Below are 15,281 nucleotides of genomic sequence, written 5' to 3'. Positions count from 1 at the left end.
TCATTAGAGTTCTAGCCCAGTGAAGAATCTCCGGCTCTGACTAAAGGGTATGCTGAGAGGTTAACATGGATAACATGATCCCCATCAGCACATCTAGCAGTTATATTATCATAGTCCTACATTACCACACAAGAAACTGCCTGAAATTACAAAATAAAATTGATTCGCAAGATTTTGCTGCTTACAAGATAGTCTATAAACCAAATATTGTATTTACTGCATACTTTTGATAATCATACAGGCAAATTAGTTTTTATCACACACAATGTAAAAAAAAACCAAAATAACAACATTACAAAGCAATTAGTTAATTTATGAATTAACAATCCACTGCAGAAAAATTTTCAGAATACAGAAATGGACAAAAATATAAGGATTTGAAAGCTGAATCAAAATACAAGAAAAGCCTCCATAATTGAAAGGGTAGAAAACATTCAATGGCTTAAAAACAAAATTATCACCCTCATTTAGATCCCCAGTTTGCAAAAGATGTTTATATACCTCCCCCTTTTACCGAATTAAACATGCTTACAGCTATAGGAAAAACATGCTGATTTAAGTGCCGCTATGCTAAATGTAACTGTTTGATAAAATTCATTTCCAAAAGCAAAAAGCTCCTGGAAATGCATTTACACAACATATGCAAATATACAGGCACTCTACTGAAAATCAAAAAGGCAAATTCCCGGTTTATGCCCAGTAAACTCAGTTCCCATTATACCAGAGATCCTCTTTGCATGAAGTTCTCTTCAATATTCTTGCTTGGAGGAATCCATGCAATTGAAGTGCTTACCCACTTCAAAGAAATGTATTAACAACACTCTAGCACCACACATTTCAATTTCCAGTTATGCTTCATGCAGGCTACAAAGTTGCATACAAAATTATAACCTTTCCCATTCAAAGAAACAAAAAATCCCACATGTTTCTTGTAGCTAAAACTTGCAAGCTACTTTTTGCACCTCCACCACAATTGTGTTTCAATTTTAAACCACATTAAAATCTCAAAGCTTGAAAACATGCATTTCAAAGCAGTTGAAGACACCAAGATACTTGCACTAAGATTTAAATGCGCAGAAAAAGCCTCTCTGGATAAAAGAACACATTAAATGAGAATAGAACAAAGAAAAATAAGAAGTATGCTGAGAGAGCGTATGTGTTAATGTAAGACACCAGAGCCCAATGTAAGCAAGCAGACAGTTTTAATATACCTCAGCATGTACTTCTTCAGTTATCTTAAATGAATTTTTGTGATTTTTTTTCTCCATAAAAGAATAATGGTTATTTTAAGTTTTCTGATATATTTGAAAATTAATACAATTATCTTGTCTGCAAATTTCAGTAAGTGCATATTTTGAGCCTTTCCTTATTATTTACTACAATAAGAAAAAAAAGGCAACACATTTCAAATGCTGTCAGTGTTTGTTTCTTGCTCTTTAAAAAATTTTAAAGTATCATGCTGACTCACAGAGCCGTCCACATTACCATGATAAAAAGGAATCCCACATTTGTTAATAACACCAGTCAGAATACATCCTATATTCCATGAAACCAAAACAATGATAAAAAAAGCAAACTTTCCAGTTTTCTCCACCAATCTTAACTTTTCGATTTTGTCTATTATCCTTTCAATTTGCTTGAATTTATCATTTAAGCCATTACTAAGAATAAGCAAAAAAACCACGTTCATTTTTATAAGCTAGAAAAAACAATTCTTTTTGGAAGGATGGCTTCCTTGAAACTGGAAAATTTTCTGGCGAGGGACTTTCTGGCATACAGTTATAGAAGACGCCACACAAATTCATGCAAAGAAGCATGAATATTGCTTACTGCTTACCACTTGATGTTCAGGGATGAGTAAAGTAGTCTCAGTGCTGTTTAGGCCCTGCCAGTGGCATCACGGGAAAAACATAATGTTGTTAGCGATGATGCAAAGGAGGCTTTAAAATAAAAGGCTATTTCAGAAGAAACAGTGTAGCTTCTGGTTTAAGTTATTGAAAAGCTGTTCTGAGTGATAGTTGGATTTTCAGTCCAGATAGTCAAAATTTAAACAAACCTCTGCTTCCTCAGATGAGCTGGGTCTCTAGCCTACGCCACTGACTTTTACATGGCCCATAACGATTTCTAAATATTAATAACAACTTTTAGTAAGAGCTATACAGTATCCCTCAGCATTTCCATCATAAAAAAATAAAGCCTCAACAACTTGGCACAGATTACCATTTACAAGCTGATGAAGAACAATTTTTAACAGTACTTTTTCTTATTTTAATATCAAAAGAGAGAAAATGTACACAGCATAGACGGCTGCGCTTGCATTAAGAACAAATGTGATGCCCCTTACTTAGCTATTTTTTCAATACAAACTGAAATTATACCACGTACACTGAAGGAAAACAAATGCAAGGAGACAGATCATTAATCTCATAGTGTAGACAAGGCAAATTGGTATCAGTAATTGCAGTTGTTATGCCTAATGAGACTAGTGAGGGCTTCCCAGCTTCCAGTTATGATCCACGCCTGGCGAATCCCTACCCTGATTTCAATTGGACAAGATCTGGGTGCTTATTATTTTCCTGCACGAAGGCCCGGAGGGTGTTGCAACGTCCTCTGGCCAGACTCCACACAGAGATGACAGGAATACCAGCAGCAGAGGACTCTGCAGAGCACAGCTCTCCTACAAAGACACGTCCATAAGCTATCTGGGGTCCTGGACCACAACTGTGTGATTGCATGAGCAAAGGATTTTGAGACCACGCTGCGCTATTAGAATGAATACTGGTTTGCAATACCTAAGCTGTTTTGCAATATCTAATGCCGTTAGTCAATAGTTTCTCACACACTTCTTTTGTTTTTCTTCTGAAAACAAATCACAGGCAGGTTTAAAGAGTGCAACCAAATAGTGTGAGCGCATTATGAAAATATGGCAGTTCTCTATGGAATAAAATTAACTTTCAACAGAAGCAGAATACTAACTTCATTTCATTATTGTATCATCATTTATTGGTTTAGAGTTGTAATATTTCAAAAAGTGTATTTTCCAAAATCCAATTTTCATAAAGTACTGTATGATTTTTTTTAAATTAGAAATGAGCATTTTTCACTTTTATTACAATTTTACTTTCAATGGAAACAGGAACATGTACACACATCTTTACGTTCTTTCTTAATGATGCCATCTCTGAGTATTTGCTTATCTAAATAAGATAAAAATGTCCTTTTTGGAACTGAGTCAGATAAACAAAGACAGATCCACCTGGTTTTTGGCACGGAATCCACATGAGAAACAGTGCAAACATAAATAGCTGCACTGTGCTCTTACTCCGAGGTAGTCTGAACTGGGTTTAGCAGTTTAATCCTCACTTCATTGATGCTACTGGAAAAACCTGCGCTGTTTGTAGAGAACTAAGACCTGAGACGCTTAAGCAGAAAGTTTCTCTCCAATTATACACTGAAAATATCTGCCTTGTAAAGTACCGTACAAATTTGACATCAATGAAAGTGCAGCCTCGCTTTTCATTGCTGCCCTACGGCTCCTGACCTCTCCATTGCACGCCTGCCCCCCCGGGCCAAGCTGGTCCCCTTCCATCTGCTCTTCTTCTACCTCCATCCCGTCCTCCTCCCGCCCAAAGCTTCCCACCTCCTCCACGATTAGATGTAAATACAGGTTTTAGCCACCCGCTGGTCCTCACATGCTGCCCACACTGCTTCAACCTGAGATAAATTTTTAATACATTTAGTGAAACACTAAACTGTGCGATGAAGACACACAGCTGGCAGAGTCCTTTGTATGTTCTTATGAATTTTGTGAAATGCTTTCCTGTTAATCTAAGGAACTTACCCTGCTCTCATTACAACTGCCTGAAATTAATTAGCTCAAGTCATGGGGGTTAAATATTATAACGTTGGTGATGAAACCTTCTACTGTACATTTAAAGTGTAAGAACTCTTACAGAGACACCCCAATTTTCATTATATGCCAAAGTCTACAGACAGCACAAAGGGACACCCATCTTGATAACACGACCCCCAAAACAAGACCCAACCAGTGTTTTCAGAAACACTCAAATAGTCCAACTTTGTTCAGACAAAAACCAAGAATAAAGAAGGTTAGCAGTGGTGGCAGCAGTGCTGGGCTGGTCCTTCCTACTTCGCAATCCACCCTAAGTCTTTAATGCACTCACTCTCCCCAAAATACCCCTCAGATTGTGTTTTGTAGTTACACTTGAGAGAAGTCTTTTTGTATTTCCTTCTAGATTTTGAAACTGATTTGGTCTGTCTTCATAATATTAACAATGGCATTTTATATTTCTCTCTACTTGAAACCCCACTGGTCTGAATTGAAAAATGAACAAGCATGAAAAGTAATGTACATTATGATGGTGTTTCTTCAGAAAAAAACAATAATCAATTCCTTTGGAACACTTGCAGCACCTGCTGCTCTCAAAAAAAAAAAATCTGTTTGCCACACCCCTAATTTTGGTAAAATGCATTGCTTTAATACATTTGATGGAGCTCTGCCAATTTACTTCTGCTAACCTGGCTTAAAGACAGCTTGTTCTCACATTTACTCAAGATCAAGTTACAATATGGAAAATCCTGATTAACAGGAATTTTTAGGGAGCATTTCACTAGTATGAAATTAACAGAAAAGGTGAAAATTTCATATACTACTGAGAAACTCAGGGTCCAGATACATAAAAAGCATACATTTTAAGTCACCTTGTACTTCTTAATTGGAACAGCAGACACAAATAGTCCTCTGTATACACCTCATACAGATGTTGATAAACTACAAATTAATGATTCAGTCTTCCACAAAATCTGTACTCATTTTACAATTATCCCACTTGAATGGCCTAAAATTTAATTCTCAGGAAATTTAATACAAATTCCAATTTTAGCTTTCTTCCAAACTTGAATTATTTAACTGCCCTTCCTTCCTCTTAAGAATAGGAACCCTATTTTGTCAGTGGGCCTCATCCTCATTTACTCTGTAATGCGAACAACCAATTATAATCACTGAACAGAAATGCACTGTGCTATCAAAACAGAATTGTGCCATTATATGTTTCTAGCGCTCTTTATTCATAAATATAAAGCACATAGGAAAAACTGATTCTCAAGTTTTATTCCATTCATTTTCCAATTTGCTTGAAAGGACTTCCAGAGGCATTTATGTATTTCTTGGAACAGGAACTCCATTAAGGCTGATTCAGGTATATTCTACATAGACACTCAATTAGGACAGTTGCCTATCCCTAACAGAAGTGGCTGTCTGTGAATTACTGATTTAACAATGACTTGAAGCAGTCCCCAATGCAACGCCTATTTGAAAATATCCCTATCATATCCTTTTTTTTCCCCTCCTCTCCAGTCTGCTGTTTGCTGAAAACATCTCCTTGCCTCTCTGCATGACAAAGCATCTAGAAATGATTCATGCTGTAAGGCTTGTAATATGAAAAGCTGTTGAACTCCAAGCAATCTTGTTTCTTTTTTCCTTGTGGGACATTAAAAGAAGAAGAAAAATAAGGAGACTCAAGAAGAAGCAGATTTAAAAAAAAAAAAAAAAAAAAAAAACAGGGTAAAATAGGCAAGAAGCAGTGAATTACAGCAGAAATGCAGAATCATGAAGAAGGACCAAATGCACCATTGACTGGAGACTCGATTACTTTCTGAGTCCTTGGCTTCATCCAACTTCTGCAAGTGTTGGCAGGCTTCACTACAGACCATTTTTCACCTTAGTTTTTGTTTTACTTGCACCATTCCTTATGTCCAAATCAGATAATCCTTTACAGATTGCAAAAGAAAAAAAAATACCACTGAATTACGGATAGGTAATGTTTTCTGCTTTCCATATTTGAATCTAGATTTCTTTTATTCCCTCCTCTGTTGCTAAATCAACGATAAGGCCTTAGCTTTTCCTCCCTACTGCTGAGCAGAAGCATACTGTTACTATATGTTACATTTCTTCTCCTCCAATAGAAAAGACAGCCCAAGCATAATGAAGTTGTGACCTGAATGTAAATTCGTTTAACTCTTCCCCAATGGTCTTTTTATGAATTAATTTCATTTCTGTTTTAAAATTACTTGACTTAAATTGTTCCTGCAGTTGGAAAATACGAACACTTGGAAGTCTTAAAACAAAGTTAAGTACATGGCTAAGTAATAAGAAAATTGCCAACCTATCACCAGAGTAAAATCATAAAATAGAGGAATGTGCTATCTGTCAAAACAAGAACAAAGCATGTTGACCTGAGCTCAGAACGGTCTTGGTGAAAAGAGGAGAAACCATGGCTTGTCTTTCATACTGGGATAGATGACCCTGCTCAAATCCTATGGGAATGCATCAAGGATGACAAAAGGCAGCCTAGCAAAGAACTGAGGGAAAAGAAGTTCTTCCAGTTTATAGAAAACAAAACTGAAGTTGAGACAACACATAAAGGATTAGCATCGTATGAAAAAAAGAGCAGGGCTATCTTACTGTTGGAATGAATTCATGGAAAAACTTTAAGGATAGACATATCTAGGACATTAATCACGAAGAACTAAGCCTGTCATGGCTGATGAGAGTGTCAAACTGGGTAAGAAGATTAAGAGTAACTCTGTAACTTTATGTCTGGCTAACACGTAGAAAGCAAAAATCAGATAAATGAGACTGTATTAGGGGACAGGGTAGGATAACACAAAGCACAGAAGAGTACTAGCTTAAATGTAAGCAAACATCAGATAACCAGCTGATCTGGAGAAACAAACTATCTAAAGCCAAATAAGCCATCTCTTCTTAGAGGGAGGGCAGAAAATAACAAAACAGAACACCTGGCATAAGTAAAAAACAAGAGAAATGGCAGCATGAAGTTACCAACAAGAGATTTTTGAGAGGGTAACCAGATATATTTTTCATAAGGAGACTACCTCCCAGGCAAGAAAGTGCTGAAGATCAAAGCCTCCTTTCCCACCCCATCATGAATCTTTCACCCTTCAAACAAGGTTCAAATCCCATGTCTCCACATATATGACACATGCGTTGCACCCTTTCTCCTGTGTTTCCTGCCTCTTCCTAGATCCTCAGTCATGAAGTGAATTCTTCCAAGCTTTGGTGACATAGGTCATCTCCATCTACTCAGCAGCACTCTAAAGGAACTCAGAATCAGCTTCAGACTCTGATGCTCATCATGGTATGATGATTCATAAGCTATAATTGGAGACCTATCTGCCCAGGGTTCAGTGAAGTATTTGATATGGCTGTTCATGGAAAATTTTGCTGGAGAAAAAGATTGCTACAACTCCTACAATAGATTCAGAAAGTAGCAGGGTGAACATACTAATAATTTTTAAGATGGAACTGGTAGATTTATGAAAATATTTAGATGACATGGTTGCATGTGCTAGCAAGATAAGGATCTGTGTGATCTAGGAAGCACGCCCGAGTTCTGTCTTCACATGACCACCTCCAAATTTGCCTCTTAGAGGTAGGTGAGGACATGTTTTGCTCTTAAGAAGTTCAGCAGAACAGCTACAGTTTTCCAACACTCAATTCAATAGACATCATTTCTGATGAGTGCTCATGGCCCGTATGAGACTCTACTTCGACAAAGCAACTATTTTCCGCCCAGGAGCAGAAACACTTCATATCTTCCTCTAAGCATATAATAACCACAATAAAGAAACGAGACAATAGAAATTAGAATAAAACACCAATTTCAAGAAAGCAAACTTTCAATATTCTTTTAAAATCTGTTTCTTAACTGAATAATAACCACACACCGCTATCTATTTAAGATATTGCGTACTGCACATATTAAGAAATGAGGTACTGTGAAAAAATGAATAGCTGATGATGCTTTTCATATTGCACATGTTGCAAGGAAGAAGTATTCTTATAACTTAAATCTCACTGCACTGTCAAAAAGTTCCTAGAACCAGCAATATGATACGCAGCATAAAACAAAGCGTTAGGTTTGTGCAAAAGCATTATGTTTTTCCAATTGCCAAAACATTAAATGATTGTGTGATTCTTGTTTCAAGACTGATCCTGGAAACACTGTTAAGCCCACACTGTTTTCTACACTGATAAGTCTCTTGTAAGACTCGGTGAGTATCAGTGTTACATTCATGGTTTTGCTCCTTCAAAACACTAGAGGAAGAAAATGTTTACATGGATAGAAAAAGGACATGTAAGACAGTCTAGAAGAAATATTATTTTTAAAACTAATTCTATCTTTCACAGCAATGGTTCCTCTTTCTTCCTACCAGTAGTATGTTAACACCATCAGTACTGTACCTTACCTCAGAGCTGCTTGGGACTTCCGATCCTGCAGTTGAAATAGTCTCACATAAAGGTCCATTGCATTCTTCCCCTAAGGAACATTGAAAGAAAGACAGATTCACATAAATACACTCCTTATTTTAAAATATTATTGTATCTGAAAGTGGTGTGCATCTTGAAGCCACAGAACTATGAACAAGCAAAAGCAAAAGCTGGAAAATAATGCTGAGCTACATAAAACCTCCGAGAATGGTTCTGTGAAGGGGAAAAAATGCTGTGAGAGACAATATACTCAGCCTGTACTACCTGGTTGTAACCTTGCAGTCACAGACACATACTTTTAACTGTGATAAACAAAAATCTGTCAGCGTCACGTATCTTTCTTGTCTCAAATGTCTGCCAGGTTACTGTCTATGAGGGTCTCACACCCGGAGCTTTGCTGCCTCAGTTATGAAAGTTCAATTATCTCTGGAGTTGCTTGCTAGAAATTGAATTAGGTTTTTTGTTGCTAAGGGATTAATGGTGCATAACCTCAAGATTACAGAAGCCCACATAATGGAGACACAATGACAGGATCAAGAATAGTAATGTCAACTTAAATTACCAAGCTTCTTGTTGTTTAAAAAAAACAAAACAAAACCCCACAGAAAAAAAATCACCTTCATTTTAACAACAGTATTGAACTCCAGCGTGACTTTCCTGCAAATATAGTCAGTTCACCAAGGACACTGTCACTTAAATGTTAACATTATAGGGAAAAATCACATTGAGTATCTTCAGATCCCTAAATCATACTGAGATGTTGGCTGGGTTTGGGGCTCTGGAGAGCAATTCAGAGCCCCTAAGCTAGGCTCCTGCTCCAAGAAGTTTTTGTAAACAACCGTCTCTCTGCTGATTAGACAGACAGACCAGTCTCCTAAATCAGGCATCTAAATAAGTCCACCACCAATGGAAAAGGACAAGCAGTTTTGAAAACAGCTCATCACGGTCTAGAGCAGGCATCTAATAATGCTGCCTCTTTCTTCCAAAACAAAGATGCATCATGCTCCTTTCTCCATCGAGGAAGTATTGCTGCGTATAGCTTCAACTGGACAAGACTGACTAGCGCATCTTAGACTGAACCACTGTCAAGACAACTACAGTTAGATTATTCCTACCAATAAAACAAATGTACTTTTTTTTTTTGTAACCTGCAAATATTTGGTGTCAAAATTGCATCCAGGCAGGACAAACTCATTCTTTGAAAAATGTATAATAAGCTACTCAAGTAGAGCTTCAGAGCACTTTGTTTCCTCTAATTTTTTTCTGTGTCTAAATTCACTTACAGAAAATGGTCTCTGTACTTTACAACTGTACATATGATGTGATGAGAAACTGGGCAATGGTATATAATGGTATATACATATAATGAAGAAGTTTCTGAATGCTAAGACATTTAAAGTTGTTGCATGCCATTCTGCTGAAACAAACTATGCCTGCAAAATCTGTATTAGTAGATACAATTTGAACACTTAAGTTTTACTTATGCACTTGTAGAAAGGTGTTTCCATATGCTGATACAAGCGTGGAGACCAGCATTGAGCCATCTCTAAAAAGTTAGCCTGAAAGTCAATAATTTGGGATCGTTCTTCCTACCCAAATATATCATAAATGCTACAGGGACTACGCTGTAAGAGAGAACACCAAACATAGAAAAGGTTTACAGGAACGGTTTCAGCACAGCCCTGAATTCAGTTCACCTCCCAACACAGCACAAGCGCTTCAACATGCAAGAGAAACAAATGGCACATAATGGGAGAATATCGTAGCAAGAACACAGAAGCCTTGACTCAAAAACCAACAACTATCAAAAGATTCAGATTAACTTATGTGAGAAACTGTTTCTGCAAGAACACTCCTAAGGAGAGGCTCTACCTTCATACAGGGCTGGCTCTAAGGTTATGCAAAGTCAGCAGCTGCCCAGGACAGCGACTGCTGCCTGATGAAAGAAAAGGAGCAACACCATCACGCTCCGTACCTGCTCTGCCTACAGCCCTGGGATGCAGGTGCCTGCTGCAGCTTTGGCCAAAGGTAGCGAGCCCAGGGCCCAGGAGCAGAAAGCCCAAACATTTCATCACACAACCCTTCGTGGCAGGAGCAGCCTGGCACCTTGTCCCTGGAGCAGTAACATCCAATTTGCCTATGCTGCTGAGAGGACTTGGACTGATTCCACAGCCTACAACAACAGCCTTGGTGTTGTTTTTTTCTGGATTATGCTTTCTGTAGTTGTGAAAGTTTAACCTCAGGAACAAGCACGATTCAGAGTTTTACATTTTAAATGCTCTCCCCAGTACCATAGCTGATTACTTATGCAACTTGTCGAAGGAAATCCTCTTGGTATCACTGATCCAGGGGAATAAAACTGAATAACCCTAGAGCAGCACACAAGAAGGCAAAAAGAGAATGCAAAACATATATTAACTGAGAAGTATAACACACTTAATACATTCACTCTTTGAAAAACACATCAACAGGTTCCTGAGCAGGAGCAGTACAAGAAACGCACGTCCCTGTCATGTAGGAAGGTGTGAAGGAGCTGCAACCCAAAACTGCAACAAGCACCAGGAATGAAGATGCCCAATTAGTTCTTAACCAAGAGAGCTGCCCACAGATAGTGAAAAATTGACTTGCCAATCACATTGCAAAAAAGCCTGGCTCATATGTGATATCAATGACTCATATAAACTTAAGTCCGATTTCCAAGGGGCTCTCAGCAGAAAAAGAAGGAGAGGGGACACACAAAAGGGAGGAAGGCATAATGCCAGTTAGTACAATACCTTCTGACCACGATGGCTTGAACTTGGTGAGAACCGCATTGTCATCTTTAAAAGGAAAGAACACTTCAGTAAGAACCAGAAGTAAAATCCACTTTTAACATGAACCCATTTAATAACTCTCTTCTATCCTTTACAACACAGCCACTGTATCAACAAAAGAATAAAGCCCTGGAAACCAGAGACTGAGACCCAGGCAGAATGCATGGAGCAGGTTCCTCTTGAAACACCAGCATTGACCTTTTTGTCCAGGCACCTTATTCAGCAACACAAACAAGGATGCCACTTTCCCACATCAGCAGCAGGGAGGACCATAAGAGTTTCTGCTATTCAAGCAAATGCTTTTAAAATTCTTCAAGAAATTACAACTTCATATCTAAAGATGGGAGTAAAACAATAATATTCTGATAAAACCATGATATTTAAGGGAATGGCCTTGTTCTTCAACACTACGTGCTCTACTGTACGTAAAGAGATTTGCACACCAAGAACGAATGAGGACATCTACTAAACATAAATGGCCCTTCAGTACAAAATTCGTTTGTACAAATTGCAGTCACTCCTTGCAAATTTTTTGTTCAAAATAAACTCCAGAATGACGCTACAACTATCAAAACTCATTAAAATCGTTTCAGACATATATAATTTTAATATTTATTCAAAACATTTGCCTTTCATGGGCATGCACATATCCTAGATGAAGAAATGCCTCTTTCCCAGTGTAACCGTTGTCTCCAACAGCCTTACAGTTCTGCGCACCGCTATTTGTAACTCCTTAAACACATGTGTCTTAGGAGTTTGCACTTTATTGGAAATAAGTAAGCTTCACACGGCCTGTAATTTTGCAGCATTAACATACACTGTCCCAAACTACACCCTACCGCAGGGCAACCTACTTATAAACTTTTGGTATGCCACGCCTAAGAATTACAGACCACTTCTATTTCAATTACAGACCCAGATGATTGGATCAACAGTAATTCAAAACAGCTCACAGAAATCAACATTCAGAACTGAAGACTGGAGAATATAATCAAGACTGATTTCGCCTCTTAAAATGTAAGTAGTTTACCCCACAAAAAAATGTACTTCTATTAGTGCAATCTTATGATTTTTGTAACAAGCATGAAAAATGGCTTCTTGTGTAATGAAATGATTAGTCATTGTACAACAGTTTAACTTTGTTACAGTGCCTGAATCGCTTTCTTCTACATGACAAAACTGATTATTTAGGAAAAGATAAAAGGAATTGAACCCCACATCTGGACCCACTGGTTAAAAGAAGTGCTTTAATATGATTAATTAATTTCAGGAATCAAAAAATCGTCCTTCAAAACTTTCCTATTCATTCCATGATGAAAGACAAAAACCCTTAGTGGTCTAGACACCAACATGCTCACAATTTCTCAAAGATGCTACTGTATCTGCAATTTACAGAATCAGCACACAAGCTATTCAAGTAGGACTGGCTGTGACATATTTAAAATCAGATAAATGGATTAGAGACCACATGCACAACCCACCTACCAATTCTCTTCAATGACTACAATGGCAATACAGACTTTATAAAATTAAAGTCACCTCCAAAAAACCAAGCAGCGCAAAATAAATTCTGTTTATTTTGACAAGTGTTTAATTTCATTTACAAAATCTCATAAAACACACGTAAATGTGTTCAGTGCTGTCGCAAAAAAGTAACGATGCCATTGTAAATCAAGGCCTCCGGTAACCCCCTATTTTCTGATAGCTGGGGCAAGGTAACGAGCACCGCCCAGTGATGCCACAGGACTAGTGACGTATATCCCTCCACACGAAAAATGAGCTGCACATTCTCTGGGAGAAGGACAACCCGTCACAGGCTACGTCCTGGTCACAACAGCTGTGCCTCGACTAGGCAAATAAAAGCTCCAGGACACGGGCCCAACCACAGGACTGCTCACTCAGCTTAATTATTAGTGCACTTTGTGGAACGGCTTTTGGCTTCTAGCACTCTCCTAGACAGAGCAGAAACACACTGTGGAGGACACCACAGGCCAGGTTCTGGTCTTCAAAACGGTATGGAGAAGTCTGTCCTGCTTGGGGAAGAAGGGAGTTTAGCCATATGGATGTGGCTGGACTGTGCTACTTGTCCTTGAAGGCCAATGAAAAAAATCCTTGACTTTTTCAGTTACTAGCACAGGCACAGCCAGGGATGCTCTAGCATCTTTAACTGTACCTAACCAGCAATTTCCCTGGAAGACGATGATCTTTATCACTTCAGCATCCTCAGTAAGCTGGGGTCTGCTGGCAGATGGGAAGAAAAAAGCTTGGCCGATGATGCTGCACTCCAGGTACAGCTGGGCACTGAGCAGCTGGTGTGGAGATGCTGCAGTCTGGCACAGTTCAGAGCAACTCTGCATCAGAAAACAGAGCAAAGGCAGGCATTTAAGTTCTCCTTTCTTCCAACTTCTATCACCCTGATTCATCTGCACCAAGTAGAGCTCTCGGTAGATGTGTTTCTACCAGTAAAAATGTTAACATATTAGGTGCTTCTAAAGCCAAATGGCAGCTGAATAGACATTTTTAGGGATCAAAATTTTAATTTTGCTACTAAAACTAGAAAATCATTTGCACTTGCACGCTTAAGACCGAGCTATGCTAAAGGCAAAGTCAGAGCCAGGATGCCCGGGCAGATGTTGATAAACTGTTTATTATTTAGCAGCAGTAAGACAGTATTACTACTGGTCCTGTTATTACTTTCAGTATTGTGTCCAAAATACTGCTTCCATTTATTTCCATGATTTTCTTAGACACAGTAACAGCATCCTTTTCAGTCAACAAAAACATGCAGGTAAAAAGAGCTTTCAGACCTGTCATACTGTTCCGTATACGTCTCACACCTTTGGCATATCAGTTTATGCACACACATATACCTAGAGCAAAATTTTGATGGTCCAGGTAAAATGAAAGAACTCAAAAACCAAACAAACAAAAATCCCAAAAACAAAACCAAAAAAACCCCCCCCCCCCAAAAAAAAAAAACCCAAACCTGAAACTTATGGTGCAGTTGTTACAAGGTAGCTACTTTGTACTACAAAGAAAATTCCTAATATTCATCCTTACAAAGCAATGAAAGAAAATTTTATTCCTAGATGTCTTGAAGTTAGAATCTTACTAAAGTCCTGCCATTATTCAATAACTGGCCTGCCTGACAGAAAAGAGAAACTGATTTAAAACATGACTATTTATCACTAAATCAAGGTGGTATTTATAGTACTGTGTCCTTTGCTCCCAAAAGATCACCATGGGATTCCTGCTGTAGTGGGACCTACTCTGACCGGTTTCCATCTTTGATAAGGAGTCTGATTCAGCACTTAGTCACTAACAAAAATGCACAGTGGACAAAGACCTCTCCAAAATAAGGTCACTCATTCCAAGCAAGCTTCATAATGACTGCTGTAAGTGTTTCCATAGCTTTAAAATGACTTATTAACTAAAACATAGCTTTAAAATGACTTATTAACTAAATTTATTTGTATATGGACCATATCCTCCCAGAGCTGGATGACCGAGTTGTCTAGGGGAACTAAGGACCCACCTAGTATGCTGGCTCCCGAGCAAGTAAAGTAAGTGTTATGACTTCACCTGGCATGGTCTGAAGAGTAATAACTGCACTGCTGAGCCAAAGATTCAATCTCAAGATTATGTTTGAAGTGGTGGTTTTTGCACACTCAGAGCTGCTCCTAAAAATTTAAAACTATTTCTTAACAATGAAAACATCAAATTCTCAGTAAATCCAAGAAAGTTTATTGGGAACACTTTAAGAGAATTTTATGATTAAAAAAAAAAAGATTGCATTCAAGTATAGGCTGCTTCACGGACATATTTCTTTTCAGCATGTGTTTTATTATTAAACAAGCGATTCCAGAGAACAGGGATTTATCAACACATAAGAAGTAAAAGAATAAATAACTATTTTATATAGGCATAAATATATGGAAGAGAAATCTGTTCCTAACAATAACAAAATCTCATTTAGCATTTGGAAAAGACATGAAGTCCTCAGTTCTAATCTCTAGTATAGTAAATGAGTATTTTAAATCAGAACTTGAGGTTTACTCTCAGCTGCCTTCCATTTAAAGAACCATAAAAACTCTCCTTTTGATTAAAAGGCACTGGGCTAAAAAAAAAAGAAAAAAAACCCAAAAGCCAAAACGGGG

General features: G+C 38.0%; 1 protein-coding gene across 2 annotated transcripts in view; it reads right to left on the bottom strand.

Annotated features, from left to right (window-relative positions):
- Nucleotides 1-15,281, bottom strand: part of ANO5 (anoctamin 5) — a 61,045-nt gene that overhangs the window by 37,613 nt on the left and 8,151 nt on the right. The window contains exons 2-3 of one of the 2 annotated variants that reach the window (XM_010563711.1): nucleotides 11,086-11,130; nucleotides 8,290-8,360 (exon numbers count right to left, since the gene is read on the bottom strand). In XM_010563711.1, coding sequence (XP_010562013.1) covers nucleotides 8,290-8,360; nucleotides 11,086-11,130 — 116 coding nt within the window. The remainder of the gene's footprint in view (nucleotides 1-8,289; nucleotides 8,361-11,085; nucleotides 11,131-15,281) is intronic. The other variant, XM_010563712.1, reaches the window with a different exon arrangement.

Source organism: Haliaeetus leucocephalus, unplaced genomic scaffold (assembly GCF_000737465.1).
Source record: "Haliaeetus leucocephalus isolate CR32 unplaced genomic scaffold, Haliaeetus_leucocephalus-4.0 Scaffold173, whole genome shotgun sequence".
In the NCBI taxonomy this organism is placed as follows: Eukaryota; Metazoa; Chordata; class Aves; order Accipitriformes; family Accipitridae; genus Haliaeetus; species Haliaeetus leucocephalus.
The sequence above is the reverse complement of the archived record's forward strand: the minus strand, read 5'-3'. Positions and strand labels throughout refer to the sequence as shown.